This window comes from Bos grunniens, chromosome 29 (genome assembly GCF_055505025.1).
Source record: "Bos grunniens cultivar Pamir isolate PY7600 chromosome 29, Bosgru_T2T1.0, whole genome shotgun sequence".
Classification (NCBI taxonomy): Eukaryota; Metazoa; Chordata; class Mammalia; order Artiodactyla; family Bovidae; genus Bos; species Bos grunniens.
Window position 1 is genome coordinate 883,055 of NC_141193.1, and position 25,558 is coordinate 908,612.

The following is a 25,558-nucleotide window of genomic DNA, read 5'->3' on the forward strand; positions in this document are numbered from 1 at the left end:
TGACTGTTTCCCTTTGCTTTTGCATTTTCTCACTTCTCAGATTAAATTTGTCATTTGGAACTCAAGGAATGTCTAGGAGGCTAGTTTTTCTATAAACAAGAGGAAGATGCGGATGGGAGTGAGGTCTGTTCCGAGAAGGCCCCATAGCGTCCTGTTCTCTTAAAGACATGCCCTGTTCACGCACTGGGGGACTTGGCATAGGAAAACTGTCAGTTCTATCCAAATTCACATACAAGTGCAATGCAATTCCTATCAAATCCCAGCAGGAATTTTTGTAGATATAGACAAGATTATTCTAAAATTCACGGGGAAAGATGAAGGAACGAGAGTGGTCAAAGCAACTTTGAAAAAGAACAATGCAGGAGGAATCACTGTACCTGATTCTAACATTTCCTATATAGTTGGATGACCAGAACTGCCCGATGGTGGTGGTTGTTCAGTCACTCGGTCGTGTCTGACTCTCTGTGACCCCATAGACTGCAGCACTTCAGGCTTTCCTGTCCATCACCATCTCCTGGAGCTTGATCAAACTCATGTCCATTGAGTCGGTAATGCCGTCCAACCATCTCATCCTGTCATTCCCTTCTTATCCTGCCTTTAATCTTTCCCAGTATCAGGGTCTTTTCCAATGATGGGCATTTTGCATCAAATGGCCAAAGTATTGGAGTTTCAGCTTCAGCATCAGTCTTGCCCACCAGAGCAAGACCCAGTCTTCCCAGCAGCCAGTCCCTCCCATCAGGAAGCTTGCACAAGCCTGTTATCCTCAGCCACCAAAGGGCGGACAGAATGAAAACTACGATCACAGAAGCTAACCAAAATGATCACATGGATCAAAGCCTTGTCTAACTCAATGAAACTATGAGCCATGCCATGTGCGGCCACCAGAGACAGACGGGTCATAGTGGACAGTTCTGACAAAACGTGGTCCCTGGAGAAGGGAATGGCAAACCACTTCAGCATTCTTGCCTTGAGAACCCCATGAACAGTATGACAAGGCACAAAGAAAGATCCTATACAAAGATACAAAGAGATATCCACTAGGAGGGCATATTTGCAAACCTCATATTCACCAATGGATTAGTACCTTGAATATGGAACAAACACTCAAAATTCAACTTTAAAACCAAACAATCCAATTAGAAAATGGGGAAAAGATTTGAAGAACCACTTCTCTGAAGAGGAGCAGAGACAAATAAGCACATGAGACGATGCTCAGCATCATTAGCCTGGCTGCTGGTGCTCAGCATCTCAGTCGTGTCTGACTATGACCCCATGGACGGCAGACGCCAGGTTTCCCTGTCCTTCACTACATCCCAGAGTTTCCTCAAACTCATGTCCATTGAGTTGGTGATGCTGTCCAACCATCTCATCCTCTGTTGCCCCTTTCTGCTCCTGCCTTTAGTCTTTCCCAGCATCAGGGTCTTTTCTAATGATGGGCTCTTCCCATCAAATGGCCAAAGTATTGGAGCTACAGCTTCAGCATCAGTCCTTCCAATGAATATTCAGGACTGATGTCCTTTAGGATTGACTGGTTTGATCTCCTTGCAGTCCAAGGGACTCTCGAGTCTTCTCCAACACCACAGTTCAAAAGCATCAATTCTTTGGTGCTCAGCTTTCTTTATGGTCAAAATTTCACATCCATACGTGACTACTGGAAACATCATAGCTTTGACTATTTGGATCTTTGTTGGCAGAGTGATGTCTCTGCTTTTTAATGCACTGTGTAGGTTTGTCATAGCTTTTCTTCCAGAGGGAAATGCAAATTAAAACCATACTTGTCAGCCTGGCTACGAAAACCATGACACCAGATGCTGGTGAAGATGTAGAGAAAGTGGCTTGCTCATTCATTGCTAGTGGGAATGAAAAATAATACAATTACTCTGATAAAACTTTGTTGCCAAGTTTTTAAAAATCTAAATATGTGACTGCTGTTTAATGCAGAAATCGCACTCAGATATTTATTATCCCAGAGAAATGAGAACAGATGTTCAAACCAAAGCCTTTGTGCACGTCCTCACCACAGCTTCATTCTAACAGCCAAAACCTGGCCACGACCCAGATGTCCTTCAACAGGTGAATGGATGGACACGCTGTGGTCCAGCCACACCCCGGAATCTCACTCGGCACTGAAAAGCAGGGAGCACAGAACAGTCTGAGTGAATCTCCAGAGACTTACGCGGAGTGGAAAAAGCCAGTCCGCAAAGGCTGTGTGGCATCCTGGAAACAACAGGATTATAGAACTAGAGGACAGATTTGTGGTTGTCAGGGGTTAAGCAGGTGGTAAGCGTGAGGGCAAGGGCAGGGGCAGGCTCCGGGAGGAGCTGGAGAGGCTGTGTGTCTTGGCCGCATCCGTGCTGTGAGACATTACCCCTCAGGGAGCCTGGGAACGGTGCCTGGAATCTTCCTGGATTATCTCTTAGAGCTTCGTGAGAATCTACAGTTATCTCAAAATAAGAAGCTCAGTTGAAAACAAAAAACAACACCCCACAGGGCTTCCCTGGTAGCTCAGCAGTAAAGAATCTGCCCGCCAACACAGGATCCGGGAAGATCCCACGTGCTGTGGAGCAGCTAAGCCCGTGCTCCACAGCTACTGAGCCCGTGTTCTGGAGTCCAGGACCCACAACTGCTGAGCTCACACGCCTCAGCTACCGAAGCCCATGCACCCTGGAGCCAGGGCTCTGCAGCGAGAGAAGCAGTGCAGGGAGGAGCCCTCTCACCGCAACTAGAGAACAGCTCCTGCTGCAACTAGAGAGACTGTATTTTCTCGGGCTCCAAAATCTTCTTTCAGGACTTGGAATGGCTCAGCTGGAATTCCATCACCTCCGCTAGCTTTGTTCGTAGCGATGCGAACACCATCCTTTATCTGCGTCATTAAGATCTTTTTTTTAATATAGTTCTTCTGTGTATTCTTGCCACCTCTTCTGAATATCTTCTCTTCTGTTAGGTCCATACCATTTCTGTCCTTTATTGTGCCCATTTTTGAAAAGGCAAAAAGGTATGATACCAAATTATTTACCAGTATTTTCTCAAGGTGAGAGTGGTGACTTTTGCTCCATTTTCTCTCCCGGCTTGGCCTCTCCCTTGGGGTCGGCCGCCCTTACGACTCGGGTGCCCTATCGTTTGGTTATGGAATAAAACTGTGAGCTGTTAAAAAAAAATTGTGTCACTATCCGTGTGACAAAGGGCTTCCCAGGTGGTGCTAAAAAATCCACCTGCCAATGCAAGAGACATAAGAGACGCAAGTTTGATCCCCGGGTTGGGAAGATCCCCTGGAGGAGGGCATGGCGATCTACTCCAGTGTTCTTGTCTGGAGAATTCCATGGACAAAGGAGCCCTGTGGGCTACAGTCCATGGGTCAGTAAGAGCCGAACATGACGGAAGCGACTTAGCACGCGTGTGCACGTGTGTGTTTACCACGTCGACCGCGTCTAGTGTGCAGCTCAGACGCACAGAGCGCCCGTGTGCGTCTCGCCCACCATCCACCTGCAGAATCTCAACCTCCTGCTGAGCCCTCACTCCCCTCCTCGCGGCCCCAGCGCCCGGCCCACCTCCTGTGTCTACGGAGGCCGCCCCTCCAGGACCTCCCGTGGAGGGTCAGGCAGCACCCGCCCTTGGTGACTGGCTTGTTTCCCCGAGCACCGTGTCCCGCAGGCGCCTCCTGAGCTGAATGCCCTTCCCGTCCGAGGCTGAGTGACGACGCCCACCGTGCGGATGGAGCCCCGTCCGTGTCCCTCATCCATCCGTGGACCATGGACCCTGGGCTGCCTCTCCCTCTGGGCGACTGTGAGAACCCGCCGCGAGTACACAGTGTGCGCATCTCGCTGAAGTCCTGCTCTCACATCTTCTGGGGACACGTCCAGAGGCGCCCTGGTTCACACGGTGAAAGACTCCTTGAAAATGTGCTGAAGCATTCACCCCCACCCCCCGCTCCAACTGCTGAGCCCTTCGTCCTGGGCTCAGCCGCTGAGCTGGACAGCTGACCCTCAGCAGGCCCCCGGGGTCACGCTCAGGGCCGTTTGGACAACCTTGCACCTGGCCATGTCCTCCTGTCTTCCTAGAGGCTGACGGGGCAGCGATGGGGACGCTTCTGTGTCCTGATGCAGGCAAGTGGCCTGGCAGCTCCCTGCCTGTGGATGGCGGTGCCCGGGGAGGGGCTGGCACAGAGCTCTGAGGGCAGAGGAGGGGCTTCTTCGAGGGTCAGCTGCTCCCTGGCCCCTGGCTGCTGAGGGAGGCATGTGCTTCCTCAGAACGGTCTCAGCGGACCATCCCTCCCGGCCCTGGGAGGTGGGAGATGACTGCTGAGCGGGGCGGGGGCGCTGCAGAGGGAGGTGTCGGGAGGGGGCTGAGGCCTCTGGGCTTCCTGGAGCAGGTGGAGCGAGGAGGCGGCAGGGCTGAGAAGCTGGGCCCGGGGAGGTGAGTGACCCCAGGGCCGGCACTGCCCTACCAGGCCTGGACGGAGCGGGGCCCGGCCGTGGGGCGCGGATGGGCAGGGGCAACCACGGGCAGTGCTGCCAGAGCTGCAGCCGGGGCTCAGGCTGCGGCTTCCAGGCCAGCTCTCGGGAGGGACTCTGCCCGCCCAGTGACTCAGGTGAACAAACACGTGCAGGAAGGTCCCAATCAGTGCGGCCCCGCCGCGAAACCAAATTTACTCTCCTCCCGCCCCGTGGGCATCTCTTGGTGTCTCTGCCTCCCGGGCCCCAGGGCCGGGCAGGAGGGTGAGGGCACCTTCCTCCTTATCAAGGAAGTCCCTGGGCTGGGAGAAACTTGGGGCCACCCTGCCCTTTCTGTCAACACTGCAATAATTCCTGTAAGCTAGTGGACGTTCCCAGAGCCTCCTGCCAAGGTGGTGCCCACTTCCTCTTCGCAGGCTTGAGGGCTTCCGTCTGTCTTTGTCCTGGAGTCGTCCCCTGCCACACGGGAGAAGCGGCAACCTTTCCCCAGACTGCTGGTTCCCCACCTGTGACATCAGGGCCCAGAGCGGCCCGTCTGGTGCGTGGCTGGGGGGCCGCACCCTTGGCCCCACAGGGTCCCCTGAGTCAGACGCAGCCACGGGTCCCGGATGCTGAGAATCTGGGTCATGAGTTCAGATGCCACCAGGCGAGGAAGGCGTCGCCCTTCTGACTGTCAGTGCAATCAGGCCCGCGACGCTCTTTGATCCCAGACGTGTTAGATTAGAGACACCGTGCAGCGTCAGGAAGTCTCCTGGGGGGGCCCCATGACGGTGGTGGGGGCTCTTCTGGGGGCCAGACGCAGCTCGGGAGACGCTCCCCTGAAGTCCGTTCTGTCCTGGGGGCAGCCCATCCTGTGATCACTGATTTCCAGACGAGGCACAGAGAGGGTGATGTGCTTGCCGGGGACACACAGGTGATGGGTGTCGGGGCCAGGACACCACCTCCTCCCAGGGTCTGGAGCCCCTGGCCCTGGGTTCAGATCCTAGCCAGCCCCTCTGAGGTCAGGTGCTTCCCACCTGTGTCACCCAGAAGTGGGGACACCCACAGACCCTACTTCTCAGGAGTTGTTGGTGTCCTATGGACTGAATTACATGGTGAAGCCTCCAAGAAGCCCACCTGGCCCACCAGGGCCCCCAAGACTGTCGGAGCAGCCGGCCCTGTGCTCAGAGCGTCCGAGACGGGGTTGGCAGAGTGTCCGCCGGGAGACAGCTGTCCACTCCACCGTCTGGGCAGAAAACAGGAGCCCAAGCGGACTGTCTGCTTTACCACCTGTGGCTGGTCCAGGCCTGTCCTTTTCCCCAAGGGACAGGGTTGGAGTGACCTGGCATTTGGGTGCGGGCGCCCACCTCCAGGTCGGAGGTGCGCCCCAGATGTGAGGATGGAAGTCAGGTCTCCCCACTGCGGCCCCTTGAGGGCACCAGGCTTGCGGAGGGTGGCCTGGCTCCCAGCCATCTGGCCACTCCGCTGTGTTCACCTCTTTGGCTTGGAGGGGTGGAGGCCAAGCCCCGAGTCCCACACGGGAAGGGCCGTGAACGGCCCTCTTTTGCTTCCCTGAAGCTGTACCTGAGCCCCTAGACAGAGCACCCACCTTGGCAGGGAGTAGGGAGCGTCGGGCCTGAGGGCAGTGACAGGACTGCTTGGAGCCCCAGGTCCCACAGCTACTGCAGAGCAAATCCCAGGCGCCTGTGCTGGGACCGCGGCCGCCCCCCAAATCTGGGAGGGGTCCCAGCGCTGGGCAGGTAGTGCTGAACCCGGCGTCCCCTGCCTTGGTCACTTTGGTCAGGAACAGCTGGGCCGGGCTGGGCCAGGCCAGGGTCGAGATCAGGGTCAGGTCAGGCAGCCCCGGGTCCAGAGGGGCGGATGGGCGGGCGGATGGGCGGGCTGCGTGTCTGAGGAGAGAGCTGTGAGGACCGCGCTCCCCCAGGTGCCCGGGGTGCCGCCTGGCCCGGGAGGAAAGTGCTGGGCCGGCTCCCTGCCCCTGCTCCTGCCGGCTCCTCGCCCACCGTGGGGCCCGGTTCTCAGCGGATCCCGGCTGGCAGGCATTTCCCCATCATCTGGTCAGTGACTCGTATGCACAGGGGCCGTCTGACGCTCGCCTCCTGTCCCGAATCGGAGCTGCCAGAGCAAGTCTGCCCTGGCCTGCATCCTGCCCACGTCCCGCCACGGTCCTCTTGTCACCATGGCAACCCATGGGGGCTCTGCTCAGGGCCAGATCCCAGTCCCCTGTCCACACAGGCACTGCCCTGCTGGACCCGTCAATCCACAGTTCATCAGGTCCAGGTTGGGGCTGGCAACAGCCCAGGGGCAGCTGACCCTGAGGAAGCAAGGCCTCTGGGACCACCGCGCTGCGCCAGCCCCATCCCCGTGCGTAGCAGCCTACATGAGCCGTGGACTCCGTTTAGAGGAGGAAACTGAGGCGGCCAACACATCCCAGCTGGGCCCCTTCCCCTGTGCGGCCCCTCGCTGAGCGTGCAGGCCCCGAGAGGAGGACGCTGGAGTTTAAGGGGTCCCTCTCCAGCCCTGACCCTTCCAGGGCCTCCACTGGGCGCGGGGGGAGGTCCCAGGGAATAAGGCCCCCGGTTCCCAGGCTGGGTCACTGGGCCACTCCAGCCCCAACGCCAGGCCGTCTCCCCGCGGGGTGCTTCTTACAGGGTTCCCCTGCAAGGCAGGCCAACCCTGGGTTGGGGCATACGCTGGTGGCTCAGATGGGGCAGGGGCGTGGGGAGCCCAGGCTTGTCCCCCTGCCAGCGGCGTGGACGTCGTTGCCTTGCTGCCTCCCTGCCTGCCTGGGGTCACGAGGAGGGTGGGCTCATGTCACCGCAGCCTCCAGCCTCCTCCCTCCCACTGAGCCAAGCTCCGGCCCCCGAGGCCGACCCTCAAACCTCCCCCAAGGCACGAGTTGCCCACATCTGATGTCCCAACCACAAAAGCCGCAGCGTTTTGGAGCCAGACGTGTCTCTTGGCCCGTCCTCTAGGGACCTCCCCTGCGCAGCACCAGGCTGCCTGTGGTCCAGCTGTAGAGCCGGGCAGCCGCGCGGGGACAGTGGGGGCGCGAGGCGGCAGCCAGTGCACGGGCCCGCTCCCACGGCACCCCTCAGCCGGGCCTGGGCGAGCGGCCACCAGCGCTCATCACTCACTCACACTCACTCACTCATTCACACACTCACTCATTCATTCATTCACACACTCATTCATTCACTGACTCATTCACTAATTCACACACTCATTCATTCACTCACTCACACTCATTCATTCATTCACACACTCATTCATTCACTGACTCATTCACTAATTCACAGACTCATTCATTCACTCACTCACACTCACTCACTCATTCATACACTCACTCATTCATTCATTCACACATTCATTCACTGACTCATTCACTAATTCACACACTCACTCATTCACTCACTCACTCACTCACTCACTGACTCACTCACCATGCCCCACCCTCACACTCCTGTTCTGTGTGGGGTGTTCTTTCTACCAGATACCAGGGTAAATCGGGGGCATAGGGAGGGAAAGGCTCTGGGATGGAAAGCTAGGTGCCCAGAAGGAACTCAGGACAGGCCCAAAGCTCCGGTGAGCTCCATGGGGCTCCTGAGCCAAGCCTGCCTCAGCATCAGGGACCCGGCCTGCTGCTCCGCCCCAGGGAGAGCCTCCTGGCCGGCCCCCTGAGGCAGTGGAGCCACCAGCTGCGGCGGCTGCTGCGAGTGGCCCCCTGGGACTGGGCCCCAGCGCCCAGCACCCTGACGGGCCCGGAGCTCACACACCCACGACCGGAGTGGGTGGCCATCACTAGCGTGCTTCCTCAGGCAGAGTCCATCATGGCCAAGACCACCAGGCCAGTTTCTGGGCTGGTTCACTCGGCATTGCCCCTGCCCCTCAAGGAAGGAAGACACAGGCCCACGTGGGAGGAGCTAGCCTGGGGCTGCTCACCGCCGCCGGGAGCACAGCCAGCCTCCCAGGCAGCGCTGGTCCGGGGGCAGGGGCGGGGGGGGGTCCTGACGCCGGGAATGCCGCCCTTGAGCCCTCTGCAGCAAGGGTGGGGCCAGCCCAGCAGCCCCGGCAGCAGGAAGGGTGGTGGTGGCCTCCAGGCATAGGAGCTCCAGGGTCGGCCTCACAGAAGCCTGCCCAGCCAAGGTTCAGAGCTGGGGGCCCAGTGAGACGATGCCTGAGCCAGTGCTGAGGGACCCCAGGAACCACGTCCCAGCTGCAGACACACCCATGTCTGCTGTCTTCAGCCGCGGGCCATCCCAAAGCCGGTGGCCACTGTTTACCTGGGCGAGGGGACTCGCAGGCCTGGCCCCGCCCTCCCACGTGAGGCTGGTGGGGCTGCAGTCAGCTCCAGGACTACAAAAGGCTCCTGCTGGCTCACAGCCGTCCTCAGAGGCTGCCCTGGGACTTTCTCCCACACGCCATGGGTGTTGGCCGAAGGAGGCTGGCCCCGCTCTGGGCCCTGGCCCTCACTCTGGCCTGTGCCCAGCACACAGGTAAGGTGCCCGCTGGCATCCCCAGGCCGACCATGATCGGAGCCTGGAGCCCCTGCCACTCCTCAAGTCCTAGAGTGGCCCTGGTGCCAGGTGCGCAGCAAGCAGCTCGGAGGCCTTGCCCGGGGCCCTGAGAAGTTGAGGGTGTCTGTGGGCCACTCTTCCTGCTCGGTCCCACTCCAGGAGATTGTGGGGTCAGGGAGGGGATTTTGGGGCTGTAGGGTCCAGGTGGGGGTTGGGGAGGGGTCAGCCAGGCGTCTGTGAGCCCCTGGCTGCAGGGTGCTGTCCTCAGAGGCCTCTCCCACCGGGGCTGGCGTCTCCTGCCTGCTTCCCAGGGCGCGGCCGGGCCCAGACTTGTGTAGGGGCTGCTCGGCCCCCAGCGCTTGGCAGCTCGGGGCCGTGCAGCTGAGATGCCCCTGCCCCAGGCGTCTCGCACGCCTGGTGCCCAGCCTCCTGCGGCCAGCTGCCTGCAGTGCTGAGGCAGAGGCTGCCCCACTGGGGGCTCCCTGGACATGACTCAGAGGCAAGGCCAGGTTCTCGAGGCGGCCTCTGGGCCGACTCCGCTGGTGTCCGGGCGCTGAGCTGTGCGGCGGCACTGAGCACCTCGTTTCGGGTGCAGCTCTGTCTGAGCTCTGGGTCCCAGATCCCCAGCTGGCTCTGGAGGGGCTGAGCCAGCCCACGGCCTCAGGGTCTGCCCCTTGGATGGGCTGCTGCCTGGCGGGTACTCCCGCCTGTTCCCCTGCGTCCTGAGCAGGGAACCAGGGCCTGATACCTGGTGGATGCTTGGTGGGCATGAATGCACTGTGCATGAAGGAAGGGCCCCTGGAGAAGCTGGCTCAGGGCCGGGGGGCTCACCGGAGAGCATGGTTGAAGGAGCCGTGGCCCAGCGGAGGGCCTGGGGTGACTCAGAAGAGGCCCTCCCGGGCCCCCAGTCTGCGTGGAGAACCCCACCCTCCAGGCCCGGCCCCTTCCGTCTGTGCATCCTTCGGGGCCAGCTCCAGCCCAGCGCCCACTCCCCTTCCTTCAGGCCAGGCCCGGAACAGTGCTGCAGAGCTCAGCTTCGAGCACCCAGACCTCCCTCCTGCCCCTCAGGGGCCTGGCGGTGAGTGGACCCCCCCACCTGTCAGAGCCCCCACCCTGCTCCGGAAGCTCTGCTCAGGCTGCTCGCCGTCTCCCGGTCTCCCGGCGAGGCCATCGGCCACAGAGCAAGGGCGGGCTCGGGGACAGGCTTGCTGCCTCCGTCTGCTTGTCCCCTGACGGGCTCCCTGGGAGGCACACCTGGTCTGAGCTCAGCATGGAAGCGTGGTTCGCAGCCACGGGTGTTGATTCAGGCATTTTTGAGATTCCGGAGCCAGGAACTCCCAGGTGCAAACAACATCAGGGCCACGTGGGCATGAGAGCTGACCTCTGCTGCTCGGCTGTGGGAATCTCTGCTCACGCAGCAGGGAGGTCCCACACACGGCAGGTCCAGAGCTCGGGAGCGGGCAGCCCTGCAGCTGCGGAAGCCCTCCTGGGGGTCAAGCTGGCGGTGGGCAGTGGGGGTGAGGGCTCTGAGCCACCTCCCCATTCCCTCAGGCACCGCCCTCCGTGGAGTGACCATCCACCCGCCTCTGAGGACCGCCCCCGTGGTGCGAGGTGAGACCCCGAGGCCAGGTCGGGGGCGGGCGGCTGTGTCCCTGGAGACCTGTCTCTCCGGAGCCGGAGGCGGCAGGAGGGTGCGCGGCTCCTTGCCGGGATGAGGGCCCGGCTCTGGGAGGTCCGGGCCGTGTCGTCGGTGTCCCTCGGAAACGCCCTGCTCTGTTTGACGGCAGCCCTGAACGCGGCCCACGGCGGGCGGGCGTGCAGCACGTGGGGCGACTTCCACTACAAGACCTTCGACGGCGACGTCTTCCGCTTCCCCGGGCTGTGCAACTATGTCTTCTCCGCGCACTGCGGCTCCGCCTACGAGGACTTCAACCTGCAGCTCCGCCGCGGCCCCGGGCCCAACGGCGTTGCGCCCAGCAGGGTGACCATGAAGCTGGATGGCCTGGTCGTCAGGCTGACCAAGGGCTCCGTCCTGGTCAACGGCCGCCCGTGAGTCTGGGGCCCGGTGGCGCGTGTGCTCCCGGGACCACGCAGGGTGGCTCCAGGCCCCCACGCTCTGCCCCCGTCTCTCCTGGGGGCTCAGGCTCTGGCTCTGCCCCCAGACGCGGCCCCTCCCTTGTGCTGCTGACGCTCGAGCTCCGTGCTCTTGGGTCTTGGTGACCTCGTTGGGATGTGACCTGAGGGGCCTCCCCACCTGTCCTGACCTCTGCTGCCCGGGCCCTTGGATCCCACGTGCCTCAGCCAGGCCCTCTCCCTGCAGAATTCAGCTGCCCTTCAGCCAGTCTGGGGTCCTCATTGAGCAGAGCAACAGCAATCTGAAGGTGGTGGCCAAGCTGGGCCTGGTCTTCATGTGGAACCAGGACGACAGCCTCCTGGTGAGGCCAGGGGCTGGGGGCCGGGAGTGGGGGGCTGGGGGTGAGGGGCTGGGGGCGGGGGTCCTGGCACATACCTCCAGCCCAAGAGCCTCCTGGTGAGGCTGGGGCCAGGGGGCCGGGAGTGGGGGACGGGGGTGGGGGCTAAGGGTGGGGGCCCAGCAGGTTCCTCCAGCCGACAGCTCCCCCAGGGAGGGAAGAATGTGTTCTGGGTGAAGGAGGGTGGGACGGCAGACCCCACCCTGCTGGGGGCCCAGGACCCACACCCCAATGCAGACGCCATGTGTGGGGGAGGCATCTCCTCCAGGACACACTCCTGCTCGGGGTCCCAGCTTGGAGGAATGAGTTGGGGGGGTCCTCTGTGAGGAGCTGCAGCCCTGACCTCCTCGGGAGCCTGGTCCATCATTCTGGTCCTGGGGCGTCCCTGGCACGGCTGGAGTCTGATGTGTCCCCTCCTTGCAGCTCGAGCTGGATGCCAAATACACCAACCAGACTTGCGGACTTTGCGGAGACTTCAACGGTGTCCCCGTCTACAACGAGTTCTTCTCGCACAGTGAGTTCTCTCGGGCGCCTCCCCATCCCCCCACCCCCGCCCGTTCCCGGCTCCTCAGTGCTCCCTGAAGCCTGCCTCCAGAATCCCAAGTCAGAGACCTCAGTCCAAACATGTGTGCACCGCCCACACGTGCACACAGACCCGTGCACTCGCATGTGTCACACGTGTGTGCAGATCCCGGCACGGCCCCGCACCGCCCTCCACCGCCCCCCACCGCAGAGCAGGCAGCCCCCGCCATGCCCTCCTGTGAAGCTGAAGACCTGCCTCTGTCCAGACCCTGTCTCTGCGTCTTAGTCCTGACACTTTGCCACCAAGCCGTGGCCTTTCATGTGACCCACGCTTGCTGCGGCCCCGAGCTTGGGGTCCCCTCTGCCAGGCCTGTGGAGCCCCATGCAAAGCCCGTCCATGAGGGCTGCTTACCAGAGGCCAGCCTGGGGGCCCGGGGGCGGCTGGCAGGGGCTCGGGCTCACTTTCCAGCCCCCTGGGCTGCGAGCCGGCCCCAGGCCCACGGAGCATCAGGTAAAGGGCCGAGCTCACGGCTCTGCAGCCTCGAATACCCAGGGGTCCCTCACTTCATCTCCAGATGCCCTGAATGTCCTGCAGAGCTGACACTTAACCGGGCAGTGTGGGCACGGGAGATAGGCATGGCCAGAGCACCCTGAGCGAGGGATGCGGGGGGTCCTTGTGCTTCCGGCAGATGTCAAACTGACCCCCACCGAGTTTGGGAACCTGCAGAAGATGGACGGCCCCATGGAGCAGTGTCAGGACCCTGTCCCCGAGGATGCAGGGACCTGCTCGAACGACTCTGTAAGGCCCAGAGTGGACAGGGTGGGGGTCTTGCTCCCACAGCCCTGGGGCTGAGCCGGGGACACTCCAGACCCGACTAAGCGAGGGCTCCGGGCTCTGCCCCAGGGCATCTGCGAGGAGATGCTGAGCAGCGAGCCGTTCTTGGGCTGTGCCCGCCTGGTGAACACCAGCAGCTACCTGGAGGCCTGCCGGCATGACCTCTGCCACTGCAGCCGGGTCAACCTCACCAGCTGCCTCTGCCACACCCTCGCCGAGTACTCCCGCCAGTGTGCCCATGCTGGGGGGCTGCCCCTGGACTGGCGGGGCCCCCAGCTCTGCCGTGAGTGCCCGAGTGGCCCGGGCCCTGCCCTGCTGTCCCCCCAGGGCGGGGGCAGGGCGGGGTGTGACACGGCTCATCCCCCCCCCCCCCGCAGCCCAGACGTGCCCCTTGAACATGCGGTACCACGAATGCGGCTCACCCTGTGCGGACACCTGCTCCAACCCTGGGCGCTCCCAGCTGTGCGAGGACCACTGTGTCGCCGGCTGCTTCTGTCCCGAGGGTGAGGAGGAGCCCCTCCCCGGCCCCCCGAATCACACGGAGGCATCATGGATCTCGGACGGAGCCCCTGGGTCCGAGGAGCCCTCTGGGGCAGGCCCGTGGTGGGCGGGGGCCGCGCCCCTCCCCACGCCCTCCCAGCAGACCGTGCGGCACGCGCCCCACGACCAGCTTGCCTCTGCAGGAATGGTTCTGGACGACATCAGCCACGCGGGCTGCGTCCCCGTGTCTGGGTGCTCCTGTGTGTACAACGGGGCCACCTACGCTCCAGGGACCGGCTACTCCACAGGCTGCACGAACTGGTAGGACCCCGGGCCCTGCCCTCTGCTCCCCGGACCCGTCTGGGCCGGATGCTCCTGGGCGGCCCCCTGGGAGCCGTGGCCAGGTGCCACGGGTCTGCTTCCACCTGGGGCCCGGGGCAGAGGCCAGCAGCTCTCCGGGCAGGCGCCAAGGGGCTCCAGTCCATGTGGGGAGGCAGGCGGGCCTGGGCGAGACGGCTGTCAGCCTGCTGGCTGGGTGGGGGCTGTGCCTGGGGCCCAGCACGCATGCGGGGCCTCCCTGCTCTCAGCACCTGCTCTGGAGGCCGCTGGACCTGCCAGGAGGCGCCATGTCCGGGGACCTGCTCGGTGCTGGGCGGCGCCCACATCTCCACGTTCGACGAGAAGCAGTACAGAGTGCATGGGGACTGCAGCTACGTGCTGGCCAAGGTGCGGGCCTCCCCGGGCGGGCCCGCGGGCTCCCGGCGCAGGACCTCCGGGAGACCAGCCCGGCTTTGGGCGGGCGGAGCGGGGAGGCCGAGGCGGCCTGGGGCCGACAAGGTCTGCGTGGGGGCCTGTGTTTCCAGCCTTGTGACAGCGGCGCCTACGCCGTGCTGGCCGAGCTGCGCAGGTGCGGGCTGACCGACAGCGAGACCTGCCTGAAGAGCCTGACGCTGAGCCTGGGCCACACGGTGAGCGTGGGCCGGGCGGGCGTCCCTCCTGGCAAACGCCCCCTGCGCGGGCCGTGACCCTCAGAGGCAGCCTGTGGACACCCCCACTGCGTCCCACCCGCACCACTTGTGGGTCTTCTGAGCAACGGGCCCCAAAAGACCAGCTCTGAGGCGGACCCTAGGGGCCCCTCACCTGTCCAGAGCGGCCCAGGAAGCTTCTCTGCTGAAATTGACTTAAAAAAAAAAAGTACATTTAAAAAAACTTAGGCTTCCCCAGGCCTTGGCTGCGGCCTGTGGGGTCTTCTCGTGACACACGCTGCCTCGCTGCAGCGAGCGGGCTCTGAGTGCCGCTTCAGTGGCTGTGACCCACAAGCTTAGTGGTCCTGTGGCGTGTGGGGTCTTAGTTTCCTGACCAGGGATCAAAACCACATCACCTTCTTTGCAAGGTAGATTCCTAACCACCGGACCGCCACGGAAGTCCTTGAAGTCGACTTTTTTACTTTAGTAAATCTCTTTGCTCAGTTCAGTTCAGTTCAGTCGCCCAGTCGTGTCTGACTCTTTGTGACCCCATGGATTGCAGCACACCAGGCTTCCCTGTCCATCACCAACTCCCGGAGTTCACCCAAACTCATGTCCATTGAGTCAGTGATGCCATCCAGCCATCGCATCCTATGTCACCCCCTTCTCCTCCTGCCCTCAGTCTTTTCCAGCATCAGGGTCTTTTCAAACGACTCAGCTCTTCCCATCAGGCGGCCAAAGTACTGGAGTTTCAGCTTCAGTATCAGTCCCTCCAAAGAACACCCAGGACTGATCTCCTTTAGGATGGACGGGCTGGATCTCCTTGCAGTCCAAGGGACTCTCAAGACTCTTCTCCAACTCCACAGTTCAAAAGCATCAATGCTTTGGCCCTCAGCTTTCTTTAGGGTCAAAATTTCACATCCATACATTTCCATACATGGAAAAAACATAGCTTTGACTAGATGGACGTTTGTTGGCAAAGTAACGTCTCTGCTTTTTAATATGCTGTCTAGGTTGATCATAGTTTTTCTTCTAAGGAGCAAGCGTCTTTTCATTTCATGGCTGCAGTCACCATCTGCAGTGATTTTGGAGCCCAAGAAAATAGTTTCTCACTGTTTCCATTATTTCCCTATCTATTTGCCCTGAAGTGATGGGACCAGATGCCATGGTATTAGTTTTTTGAATGCTGAGTTTTAAGCCAACTTTTTCACTCTCCTCTTTCACTTTCATCAAGAGGCTCTTTAGTTCCTTTTCGCTTTCTGCCATAAGGGTGGTGTCATCTGCGTATCTGAGGCTATTGATATTTCTCTCTTCAATCTTGATTCCAGCTTGTGCTTCATCCAGTCTGGCATTTCGCATGATGCATGTAAGGGGTTTTCCAAAATTTGCTGGCATATTAAGTGCAGCACTTTCATAGCATCATATTTTAGGATTTGAAATAGCTCAGCTGAAATTCCATCACCTCCACTAACTTTGTTTATAGCGATGCTTCCTAAGGCCCACTTGACTTCGAACTCCAGGATGTCTGGCTCTAGGTCAGTGATCACACCATCGTGATTATCTGGGTCATGAAGATCTTTTTTGTACAGTTCTTCTGTGTATTCTTGCCACCTCTCCTTAATATCTTCTGCTTCTGTTAGGTCCATACCATTTCTGTCCTTTATTGAGCCCATCTTTGCATGAAATTGTTCCCTTGATATCTCTAATTTTCTTGAAGAGATCTCTAATCTTTCCCATTCTGTTGTTTTCCTCTATTTCTTTGCATTGATCATTGAAGAAGGCTTTCTTACCTCTCCTTGCTATTCTCTGGAACTCTGCATTCAGATGCTTATATCTTTCCTTTTCTCCTTTGCCTTTCACTTCTCTTCTTTTCTCAGCTATTTGTAAGGCCTCCTTAGACTACCGATTTGCCTTTTTGCATTTCTTTTCCATGGGGATGGTCTTGATCCCTGTCTCCTGTACAATGTCATGAACCTCCGTCCATAGATCATCAGGAGCTCTGTCCATCAGATCTAGTCCCTTAAATCTATTTCTCACTTCCACTGTATAATCATAAGGGATTTGATTTAGGTCATACCTGAATGGCCTAGTGGTTTTCCCTACTTTCTTCAATTTAAGTCTGAATTTGGCAATAAGGAGTTCATGGTCTGAGCCACAGTCAGCTCCTGGTCTTGTTTTTGCTGACTGTATAGAGCTTCTCCATCTTTGGCTGCAAGGAATATAATCAGTCTGATTTCGGTGTTGACCATCTGGTGATGTCCGTGTGTGGAGTCTTCTCTGTGTTGTTGGAAGAGGGTGTTTGCTATGACCAGTGCACTCTCTTGATAAAACTCTGTTAGCCTTTGCCCTGCTTCATTCAGTACTCCGAGGCCAAACAAAGGCACTGGGGTCTCTGAGGGGTCCCTGGGTCCTGGTGCACAAGGTTTTGTTTGAGCTCCCCGAGCATCTCTGGCAGGTGAGGAGTTTGATTCTTAATGTGATTCCGCCCCTCCTACTCTCTTGTGGGGGCCTCTCGTTTGCCCCTGGACGTGGGGTGTCTTTGTTTGGTGGGATCCAACATTCTCCTGTCGATGGCTGTTCTGCGGCTAGTTGCAGTTTTGGAGTGCTCACAGGAGAAGATGAGCACAGATCCTTCTACTCCGCCGTCTTGAACAACTTTCATGTCATCAAAAAAAAAAGTCCTATCCTTGTGGAAAGCTTAGCAAAGCAGGCTGAGCCTGAGTTGGGCAGGGGGTGGTCATCAGCCCTTCTCCGCCCTGTGGGGACTGTCACGACCCCTGCCGTGTGCTTCTCCAGGTCTTCGTGGTCAAGGCTAGTGGGGAGGTGTTTGTGAACCAGATCTACACCCAGCTGCCTGTCTCAGCAGGTGAGGGTGCCCGCCCCGTCCCCGCTTCTGACGGTCCCGCCTCTCGCACCCACTGAGACACGGTCCCCTGTGTCCACAGCCAACGTCACGCTCTTCAGACCCTCCACCTTCTTCATCATTGCCCAGACCCAGCTGGGCCTGCAGCTGGACATCCAGCTGGTGCCCATCATGCAGGTGTTCGTGAGGCTGGGGCCGCAGACCCGAGGGCAGAGCTGCGGTAAGAGGGTCACCGCCCGGCACCCAAGCCCAGCCCCCGTGGCTGGGCGCTCAGGGGCCTCACACTGCCCTCCGCCCCAGGCCTGTGTGGGAACTTCAACCAGAACCAGGCCGACGACTTCCTCACCATCAGCGGCGTGGTGGAGGGCTCAGCCGCCGCCTTCGCCAACACCTGGAAGACCCAGGCCGCCTGCCCCAACGTCAAGAACAGCTTTGAGGACCCCTGTTCCCTCAGCGTGGAGAACGGTGTGTGTCCAGCAGCCCTGGGGCCCGCCTGGTGCCTCGGCCGCTCATACCCGGCACTGCTCCATACAGAGGAACTCGGGGTGAAGGAAAGCCACTCACCTCGAGGGGGCTCCCGCTTGACGTGACGTCCAGCCCCACTGACCACCCCTCCTCTGTCCACAGAGAAGTACGCTCAGCACTGGTGCTCTCGGCTGACCGACCCCCATGGCCCCTTCGCCCAGTGCCACTCCGCCGTGGACCCCAGCACCCACTACTCGGTAATGCTGCCTCCTGGCTCTGCCCTTGGGTCCGGGCCACCCTCAGGGTCCCAAGGGCCAGGGCAACAGCGTCTGGGCCCGGCCGGTCTCCCTGGCTCTGTCCCCTTGCCCGCTCACTCACTCACTCAGTCATTAATCACTCAGTCGTTCATTCGCGCACCCACCCACTGTGAGATTCTGAATCCATCATGTCCTCCTGCCCTACACCCAGGCACTAGGGCAGGGGCTGCTACATGCAGTGAGTGAGTAGCCTTCTGGCCCTGGGGTCAGTGAGAAACTGGTGTCTGGGACTGACCACACGAGGCTGGACCGCTGGGTCACAGAGATGAGGGACTGTGATCCTTCCAGCGGCCCCCCACCAGCCCAAGGACGTGACTGCAAGATGGTCTGTACACATTCTGCTGAGGGAGGGGGAGCCCCCGTGAGCCTGGGGAGGGGTCCTGGGGAGGCAGGGGCTCCGGCCGCGGCGTGAGGCGTGATTGCCGTGTGTGACCTGAGGTCCCCGATATCCCGGTGCGCCCCCCAGAACTGCCTGTTCGACACCTGCAACTGTGAGAAGAGTGAGGACTGCATGTGTGCGGCCCTGTCCTCCTACGTCCGGGCCTGCGCCGCCCGGGGCGTGCTGCTCAGCGGCTGGCGGGATGGCATGTGCAGTGAGTGTCTGCGGTAGACGCGCCACAGGCCCCACCCCCCAGCCGGGCGCGGGGGTCGAGGAGCACCGTGCCCACGGCCCCGGGACCCTGTCAGGGTCTGTGGGGCCGGGGGTGCCCGCCAGCTCTGGCCTGAGTGCCGCCCTCCCTGCACCCACAGCAAAGCCCATGGCCACCTGCCCCAAGTCGCTCACCTACCGCTACAACATCAGCACATGCCTGCCCACCTGCCGGGCCCGGAGCGACGAGGACGTCACCTGCAGCATCGGCTTCGTCCCCGTGGACGGCTGCACCTGCCCCGACGGCACCTTCCTGGACGACGCAGGCGCCTGTGTGCCGGCCACCAGCTGCCCCTGCTACTTCCAGGGCTCCGTGGTCCCCAACGGGGAGTCGCTGCACGAGCAGGGCATCGTCTGGTAGGAGCCCCTGCTGAGTGGGCGGGGCGGGGGAGGCTGGGGGCTCTCTGACCGTGCTCTCCCGGCAGCTCCTGCACCCAGGGCACGCTGACCTGCATTGGAGGCCACACCCCAGACCCAGGTGAGCTGGGAGTGGGGGGTGAGGGGGAGCCTGGTGATCTCTGCACGAAGCTTCTCGAGTACCTGCGGGGTGACATGCCCGCGAGGCCCCCCTGAGCGCCCCCTCCCTCCCCAGTCTGCCTCCCGCCCATGGTCTACGTCGACTGTCACAATACCACGCCCGGGGCCAGTGGGGCCGGCTGTCAGAAGAGCTGCTACACCCTGGACATGGACTGCGTAAGTGTCCCCCGCCATCCCCGGGGTCCCTCTGCAGGCCCGGGTCATCTGCTAAGCGGGGCCTGTCCCCCACAGTATAGCACCAAGTGCGAGCCTGGCTGTGTGTGTCCCGACGGGCTGGTGGCCAGCGGCGACGGCGGCTGCGTCCCCGTGTCCGCCTGCCCCTGTGTGCACAACGAGGCCAGCTACCAGCCAGGCCAGACCATCCGCGTGGGCTGCAATACCTGGTACGGCGGGGGGCGGCTCCGGCAGCGGGCGAGGCCCGGCCCGGCCAGCGTGGGGCAGGCAGCTGGGGCCTCGGGCAGGGAGGTGAGGGCTGACGGGCACTGTCCCCCAGCACCTGTCAGGGTCGGGCGTGGCAATGCACCAACCGGCCCTGCCTGGCCACCTGCGCGGTGTACGGGGACGGCCACTACCTCACCTTCGACGGGCGGCGCTACAGCTTCAGCGGGGACTGCGAGTACACGCTGCTCCAGGTACACGGCCACCGAGCTCCCCCGCCCACCCCGGGGCCTGCTCGCTGCCCCGGCGCATGCTCACCCCAGCGGGCCGCTCCTCTGCCCACAGGACCACTGCAGCGGGAACGGCAGCGCCCAGGACAGCTTCCGCGTTGTCACCGAGAATGTGCCCTGTGGCACCACAGGGACCACCTGCTCCAAGGCCATCAAGATCTTCCTGGGGGTGAGCAGGGGAGGGGGTCCAGGCAGGAGCCCCCCAAGAAGGCTGTGTTCCCATAATTAAGCCAGGACTGGGGTTGCCGAGCCGTGGACCCACCCAAGCGATGGCCAGTGTCCTCAGCCAGACCCTCATGTCCCTGCAGAGCTACGAGCTGAAGCTGAGTGATGGGAAACTGGAGGTGATAGAGACGGGCCCGCGACCACCCTACTCCATCCGCCAGATGGGCATCTACCTGGTGGTGGACATGGAAATGGGCCTTGTGCTGCTGTGGGACAAGGGCACCAGCATCTTCCTCAGACTCAGCCCCGAGTTCAAGGTGAGGCCTCGCCCCAGACCAGGGGCAGCTGGTGATGGAAGTGCAGGCAGGGGAGAGACAGAGACCCCGAAACAGAGACAGAGAGAGACAAGCAGAGGGAAACAGGGAGAGACAGAGAGAGAGACAAGAAACACAGGAGAGAGGCACCGAGAGATGGAGAGACAGAGAGAGAGGGAGGAGCTGCCAGCACGAGGCCCTCAGCCACGTCTGGGTCCCGCAGCTGCTGGAAGCAGGGCCCCAGACAGGGGGCCATCCTCTCCAAGGCTGGACGCCGAGCCACCGAGGTGCCCCAGGGCTGTGGGCCTCCCTCCCTCCTCCAGGCTCCATGGCCCCAGGCGCCCCTTCACCCCAGACCCTGGTCCCCATGTCCCCGCACTGTCTTCATTGCATGGACCCTCGTTCCATAAGGATGCAGCCACCAGATCAGCCACCTCACGCCAGGGAGCCCTTGTCCTGCAGAGACCTCACTCCCACTCTGGGCTGTGGGGGCATCCGGGATGAGGACCCGAGCCTGTCTTTGGGGGCACCCTGTAGCTGCTACGCCACGTCACCTGTACCCTCTGCTCCAGGAGACGCCAGCGCCCAGCGGGCCGCACCCAGGGCCGCCCTCACACTCACTGGGGCTGCTCCGGGGGCTGTCCTGGAGGAGGCGCGGGCTCGAGGGAGTGAGTGGGCCCCTCCTGCGCCCGCCTGGAGCTGCTGCCATCTCCGTGTCCATCTGCCTGCAGGGGAGGGTCTGCGGGCTGTGCGGGAACTTTGACGACAACGCCCTCAACGACTTCACCACGCGGAGCCAGTCTGTGGTGGGCGACGTGCTAGAGTTTGGCAACAGCTGGAAATTCTCCCCGTCGTGCCCGGACGCTCTGGCCCCCAGGGACCCCTGCACCGCCAACCCGTCCCGCAGGTCATGGGCCCAGAAGCAGTGCAGCATCATCAACAGCGCCACCTTCAGCGCCTGCCACACTCACGTACGCGGGGCTCCTCCCGGCACCTGGGGAGGGAGCGACGGAAGTGGTCTGGGCTCCCACCACCCTCTGAGGCCAGCGGTGGCCGCACAGGACTCCGTGCTCCAGGGGAAACCGGCCCAGGTGGACGCCAAGCCTCGTGGGTGCCCAGGAGCCCCCCAGTGTCTGAAGCCTCTCTCTCCCACAGGTGGAGCCGGGCAGGTACTACGAGGCCTGCGTGAGCGACGCCTGCGCCTGCGACTCGGGGGGCGACTGTGAGTGTTTCTGCACGGCCGTGGCCGCCTACGCCCAGGCCTGCCACGAAGCGGGCGTGTGCGTGTCCTGGCGGACCCCGGACGTCTGCCGTGAGTGTTCTGGGACCTGCCTCCCGGGTGGCGTGGGGGTGCAGGGGGTCACGAGAGTGGGGCTGAGAGTGGGAGGGGAGGCAGGGAATCAGCAGGGCCCCCTTCCCTCGCCCCGGGGCCTGGGCGCAGGGGACGGGCATCCCCAAGAAGCCGGCTGCCTGCCCGCTCTCGCCCACGGGCCTTGTAGGCCCACACCCTCCGAGGCCAAGTCTGGGAGGCACAGAGGACAGCCGTGGCTTTAGAGCAGCTCTCAGGACTCGGTCAAGGATCGGGGTGTGGGGCTGGCCCTGGGCTGTCCTTCCAGGGCAGTCCTCCGCCTGGGGCCCCCTGACTGGATGCCTGGCCCTGAGTGACCCCTCGCCCACAGCTCTGTTCTGCGACTACTACAACCCCCAGGGCTGGTGTCAGTGGCACTACCAGCCCTGCGGGGCGCCCTGCCTAAAGACCTGCCGGAACCCCAGCGGCCAGTGCTGGCACGACACCCGAGGCTTGGAAGGTGGGCGCCCTGCTGGTCTGGGTCGGGGTGGGGTCTGTCCTGGCGATCCTGGGACCGTTGACCAGGCTGGACTCCCCTGGGCCCCTCGAGGTGCCTTTGTGGCTGTTGCCTCGAGCTCCCCGCTGCCTGGGGGGTGAGGTCCAGGGCTGGGGCCTGAGGTGGGAGCGAGGTCATGGGTGACCGGCCCGGCTGGGACTCATGTCCCTCTGGCTCGCAGGCTGCTACCCCGAGTGCCCAGCAGAAGCCCCCATCTTCGACGAGGACCAGATGCGATGTGTGGCTTCATGCCCGCCCCCATCCCAAGCCCCCTGCCACGTTGGAGGCCAGTCCTTCTGGCCAAACTCCACGGTGCCCTCGGACAGGGACTGCTACTCCTGGTGAGTCTGGCTGGAGCTGCAAGGTCCTGGAGCACATGGGGGATTCGCCTGGCCACCTCCCAGCAGGGTCTCCTCCCTTCAGGGCCAGAGGGGTGCCCCATTCTGGGTCTCCCGTGGGGGTCCATGGGGAGCCTCCTCACTGCTGGATGAGTGTGGGGGGCCTGGGGGTGAAGGAAGGGGGCAGAAGGGAACCTGGGTCATGACACCACCCGAGGAGCCCTCCCCAGGAAGAGGCCCTGGGGAGGAAGGGGCCTCCAGAAGGTCCTTGGGTCCAGAGACTGTCCAGAGGCTGTGCTGGAACCGCCTCCTCTGCTCATTGGCTGAAAGGCTCCCTGAGAGGGCGTGACCTCCGGCTGAGGTCTGGCCGCAGGGACCCAGCTGGGTGGTTCCTGCCTGCCCCCGGCACAGGCCAGGGGACGCCTGGCACCCCCAGACTCACCTTTCTTCTGTCACCAGCGTCTGCACCGAGGGTGGCGTGCAGTGTGCCTACGACGCAAACGGTGAGCAGCGGACAGCCCTCCTTGCGCCCGGGGCCTGGGGCTCCTGCCCATGTCCCGCCCCGTAACGCTGGCGCTCTGCTCCCCACAGCCTGCGTCTGCGCCTACAATGGGAGGCGCTTCCATTTGGGGGACGTCATCTACTACACAACGGATGGCCTGGGCGGCTGCATCTCGGCCCGCTGTGGGGCCAACGGCACCATCGAGAGAGGGGTCCACACCTGCAGCCCCACCACGCCCACCCCTCAGACCACGTTCTCCTTCTCGACATCCCTGCCCGGTAAGGCAGACATGGGGGTGCCACTCAGGGCTGTGCCCCACCCCCGCCCTGAGTCAGGAAGGAGCCGGGACCCAGCAGAGCGCATGTCCCTTGGCTGGTCACCCTGCAGCCAGGAAGGGCCAGCCTTCTCAAGGCCCCTGGCAGGACTGATGCCCCTCTCGTGCTTTCAGGGCTGAGGCTCCCAGCGAGGGGTAGGCACTGTGAGCAGAGATGTCCCAGGCCGGTCCCCGGGAAGAGGACCACGGGAAGCCCAGCTAGAGCACCCCTGCCCCGACCTGCTGTCCTCGAGGCCCCTCTGAGTCCTCACTCTTCCAGGGGCACCTCAGGGCCTTATTAAAGCTTGCCCAAAGGGTGGCGAGCCCCTGGAACTCTGGCCTTAGGTTCCAGGAAGCAGGCTTCCTTTCACAAGCTTGACTCACCTCTTGACTCAGGAGCGGTGAGCCCCACACCTGGCAGGTGTGGGTGCCTGCCCCCCAAGCTCCCATCAGGGCAGACAGATGCGGTGGAATGCCCCGGCAGCTGATGCCAACAGAGCTGCGGGGTGGGGTGTCCTCGAGGGCCGTGGGGAGCCCCAGCCCCTGATGCCCATCCTCGCTCTCCCGCCCTCAGGCGTGAGCTCGACACTTCCACCTGGCACACACCCCAGCCCTTCCGAGAGCACAGCACACACCCCAAGCACGGCCCCGGCCTCCACCCCAGGCATGGCCTCTGCCTTGCCCTCACCCTGCTGCGGGCAGGACTGCCACTGGTCGCCATGGCTGGATGTCAGCCGTCCAGAACAGGGCATGGACAGTGGAGATTTTGACACGCTGGAGAACCTCCATGCCCACGGCTACCAGGTCTGCCGAGAGCCGAGGGCAGTAGAGTGCCAGGCTGAGGGTGCCCCCGGGGTGCCACTTGCCACCCTGGGGCAGCATGTGGAGTGTAGCCCGACAGTGGGGCTGATCTGCTACAACAGGGACCAGGCCTCTGGGCACTGTGACAACTACCGGATCAGGGTCCTGTGCTGTGTCCCCCCGGCCTGCCCCACTAGCAGAACAGAGACCAGCTCTCCAACAACCTTCAGCACAGTTGGAACTGGGCCCACGTCAGGAACCAGCAGGAGCACATGGGTGCTGACAGAAAGCACAGCTTCCTCAACCCTGGTCACTACAACTGGTCACACCACTGTCTCTATGACCGCAAAACATCTGTCCCAGGACCCTCTACACCTGCCCCAGGACCCTCTACATCCGTCCCAGGACCCTCTACACTGGCCCCAGGGCCCTCTACACCTGTCCCAGGACCCTCTACACCTGTCCCAGGAACCTCTACACCCGTCCCAGGAACCACTACACCTGTCCCAGGACCCTCTACACCTGTCCCAAGAACCTCTACACCTGTCCCAGGACCCTCTACACCTGTCCCAGGAACCTCTACACCCGTCCCAGGAACCACTACAACTGTCCCAGGACCCTCTACACCTGTCCCAGGAACCTCTCATCCAAGGAACCACTACACCCGTCCCAGGAACCTCAACACCCATCCCAGGAACCACTACATCCATCCTAGGAACCACTACAACTGTCCCAGGACCCTCTACACCAGACCCAGGAACTACTACACCTGTCCCAGGAACCTCAACACCTGTCACAGGATCCTCTACACCTGTCCCAGGACCCTCTACACCTGTCCCAGGAACCTCTACACCTGTCCCAGAACCTCAACACCCGTCCCAGGAACCACTACACCTGTCCCTCAACACCCATCCCAGGATCCTCTACACCCGTCCCAGGAACCACTACACCTGTCCCTCAACACCCATCCCAGGATCCTCTACACCCGTCCCAGGAACCACTACACCTGTCCCTCAACACCCATCCCAGGATCCTCTACACCTATCCCAAGAACCTCAACACCTTTCCCAGGAACCTCTACACCTTTCTCAGGAACCTCTACACCTGTCCCAGAATCCTCTACACCTGCCCAGGACCCTCTACACCTGTCCCAGGACCCTCTACACCCATCCCAGGAACCTCAACACCCGTCCCAGGAACCACTACACCTGTCCCAGGAACCACTACACCTGTCCCAGGACCCTCTACACCCATCCCAGGAACCACTACACCCATCCCAGGACCCTCTACACCCATCCCAGGACCCTCTACACCTGTCCCAGAACCTCAACACCCATCCCAGGAACCACTACACCTGACCCTCAACACCCATCCCAGGATTCTCTACACCTGTCCCAGGAACCACTACACCTGTCCCTCAACACCCATCCCAGGATCCTCTACACCTATCCCAAGAACCTCAACACCTTTCCCAGGAACCTCTACACCTGTCCCAGAATCCTCTACACCTGTCCCAGTACCCTCAACACCTGTCCCAGTAC

The 25,558-nt window shown here is 61.8% G+C and overlaps 1 protein-coding gene across 18 annotated transcripts in view; it reads left to right on the top strand.

The window, feature by feature from the left end:
* Positions 1-8,794: 8,794 nt before the first annotated feature.
* The window catches only part of MUC5AC (mucin 5AC, oligomeric mucus/gel-forming), a 31,386-nt gene continuing 14,622 nt past the window's right edge, over positions 8,795-25,558 (top strand). For 17 of the 18 annotated variants that reach the window (XM_086384073.1, XM_086384080.1, XM_086384084.1 and 14 more), the window contains exons 1-30: positions 8,795-8,947; positions 9,972-10,046; positions 10,520-10,579; positions 10,756-11,017; positions 11,289-11,403; positions 11,863-11,953; positions 12,651-12,760; positions 12,866-13,079; positions 13,174-13,299; positions 13,480-13,597; positions 13,864-14,002; positions 14,140-14,244; positions 17,038-17,107; positions 17,187-17,324; positions 17,405-17,569; positions 17,732-17,826; positions 18,353-18,479; positions 18,637-18,892; positions 18,961-19,013; positions 19,128-19,228; positions 19,304-19,455; positions 19,566-19,704; positions 19,796-19,909; positions 20,049-20,222; positions 20,951-21,190; positions 21,375-21,531; positions 21,899-22,027; positions 22,245-22,404; positions 22,861-22,904; positions 22,993-23,181. In XM_086384073.1, the coding sequence (XP_086240199.1) occupies positions 8,875-8,947; positions 9,972-10,046; positions 10,520-10,579; positions 10,756-11,017; positions 11,289-11,403; positions 11,863-11,953; positions 12,651-12,760; positions 12,866-13,079; positions 13,174-13,299; positions 13,480-13,597; positions 13,864-14,002; positions 14,140-14,244; positions 17,038-17,107; positions 17,187-17,324; positions 17,405-17,569; positions 17,732-17,826; positions 18,353-18,479; positions 18,637-18,892; positions 18,961-19,013; positions 19,128-19,228; positions 19,304-19,455; positions 19,566-19,704; positions 19,796-19,909; positions 20,049-20,222; positions 20,951-21,190; positions 21,375-21,531; positions 21,899-22,027; positions 22,245-22,404; positions 22,861-22,904; positions 22,993-23,181 (3,991 nt within the window). In that variant the 5' untranslated portion in view covers positions 8,795-8,874. The remainder of the gene's footprint in view (positions 8,948-9,971; positions 10,047-10,519; positions 10,580-10,755; positions 11,018-11,288; positions 11,404-11,862; positions 11,954-12,650; positions 12,761-12,865; positions 13,080-13,173; positions 13,300-13,479; positions 13,598-13,863; positions 14,003-14,139; positions 14,245-17,037; positions 17,108-17,186; positions 17,325-17,404; positions 17,570-17,731; positions 17,827-18,352; positions 18,480-18,636; positions 18,893-18,960; positions 19,014-19,127; positions 19,229-19,303; positions 19,456-19,565; positions 19,705-19,795; positions 19,910-20,048; positions 20,223-20,950; positions 21,191-21,374; positions 21,532-21,898; positions 22,028-22,244; positions 22,405-22,860; positions 22,905-22,992; positions 23,182-25,558) is intronic. The other variant, XM_086384078.1, reaches the window with a different exon arrangement.